The sequence below is a fragment of the Ptychodera flava genome, chromosome 4 (assembly GCF_041260155.1).
Source record: "Ptychodera flava strain L36383 chromosome 4, AS_Pfla_20210202, whole genome shotgun sequence".
In the NCBI taxonomy this organism is placed as follows: Eukaryota; Metazoa; Hemichordata; class Enteropneusta; family Ptychoderidae; genus Ptychodera; species Ptychodera flava.
This window is the reverse complement of record NC_091931.1, coordinates 35,089,940-35,091,584: the sequence shown is the minus strand read 5'-3', so window position 1 is coordinate 35,091,584 and position 1,645 is coordinate 35,089,940. Positions and strand designations below refer to the sequence as shown.

Sequence of the window (1,645 nt, the reverse complement as noted above, 5' to 3'; positions counted from 1 at the left end):
CAACGTTTGCCTCTACATATGGAACCAAAAGCCGCGTCCAAAGGAGGAGCAAAGTTATAAAGCCCTTCGCAAAGAATGTTCATGCGGGCAAGGTGGGCGTGAATCGCGCAGAAAAGACTCTTTAACTCGCAGGAAGAAGGAGTTGGAAGAATGGAAGTTGGACCAAGAATTGAGAAAAGAACGTTCTGCGGTTAACACAGCCTTGTCCCCTTTGAGTTATCCAGGAAGTGGACTTGTCGTCGAGCCTGGTATGGCGATCCCAGTAACTCCATTGAATCTGCACCCGATAGCTCTTGAATGTTTACGATATGGTTTCCATAACAACGACATCATGATTAATTTGACATGCAGCAGGACACTTGGAAGGATCTACCTCTCTGTAAATCTACATGAATATAAGCTATCAACGTCGACTGAAGTATTCGGTAACAACACACACTGCTTGCAAATCATTTTGAAAAGCACTGATGACGTTTCCCGCTTGAACACTGACGTCATCAACAATTTGCTGAGTCATATTCATTATCGTAGTGTTTACTATGACATTTTCGCACGTGACGTCATCAGTCTGAAAATTAACAATTTTACATCTGAGATAAATGTTCTGATAAAACGATCAACCATGCCTCTCCTATATGACCCTGGTCCTCATAACAACATAGAAGGCAAGGTAACCATAGTTACGAAGACTTTTGAACGCCCGAAGAGTATTGAGAATCTTGTCAAAAGTGTCAGAAAATACTATCCCAATATTACCATAGTGATCGCCGACGATTCAGAAAATCCGTCCCCTATCCGTGGCGAAAACATTAAATATTACACCATGCCATTTGCTGAAGGCTGGTTTGCCGGGCGAAATTTGGTAATCAGCCAAGTTCGCACCAAGTACTTTTTGTGGGTCGATGATGATTTTGAATTCACTGAAGGAACTGATCTGCAAAAATTTGTCGACAAATTAGAAGACGCAGAAGAGCGTTTGGATGTAGTTGCCGGAAACCCTGGAAAAAAAGACCAGAACGCATTCGTCAAGACATTGGCTGTCATTGATGGAGACGAGAATGGAGATTGCCTCATCAGGAAAATGGGCTCGCATCGAACAATGAAGAATTACCCACAATGCCACAGGTCTGACTTAGTGACAAACTTCTTTATGGCGAAAACGTTGTCGGCTAGAAGGATAGGGTTTGATCCCGAGTACAAAAGGGTGGCACACACAGAATTTTTCATCGACGGTCTCGGGCAGCTCAGTGTGGCTGCATGCCCTGATGTTACCTGTAAGCATGCACGCTACAAACCAAAAAATTATCTGTATTACCGACAGCGGCGAGATGATCCAAAAGATTTACAAAATAGTGTCGATCATACAGTGTTCAAGAACAACCTCAAATGTATTCGCTTTAATTAAATAAGAAAGTAAACTGCGGTCATTTTAAGGTAGGATGGGTTGAAAAGTATATACACGGAGGATGTTTTTCGCCGGTGTTTGTATGTTTAAGAAATAAAGCCAATACTTACCTTTTTGAATAATACAATTTCATAGAGAGGAAAGCCGATGAATATTGAAGGTTGTTGGTTATTTCTGGCAGAAGAATATATATATATATATATATATATATATATATATATATATATATATATATATATA

At 40.5% G+C, this 1,645-nt stretch overlaps 1 protein-coding gene across 1 annotated transcript; it reads left to right on the top strand.

Annotated features, from left to right (window-relative positions):
• Nucleotides 1-622: 622 nt before the first annotated feature.
• On the top strand, nucleotides 623-1,405 carry LOC139132256 (beta-1,4 N-acetylgalactosaminyltransferase 2-like). Its single transcript, XM_070698645.1, has one exon. It carries the CDS (start codon nucleotides 623-625, stop codon nucleotides 1,403-1,405), a length of 783 nt encoding a protein of 260 aa, XP_070554746.1.
• Nucleotides 1,406-1,645: the final 240 nt, after the last annotated feature.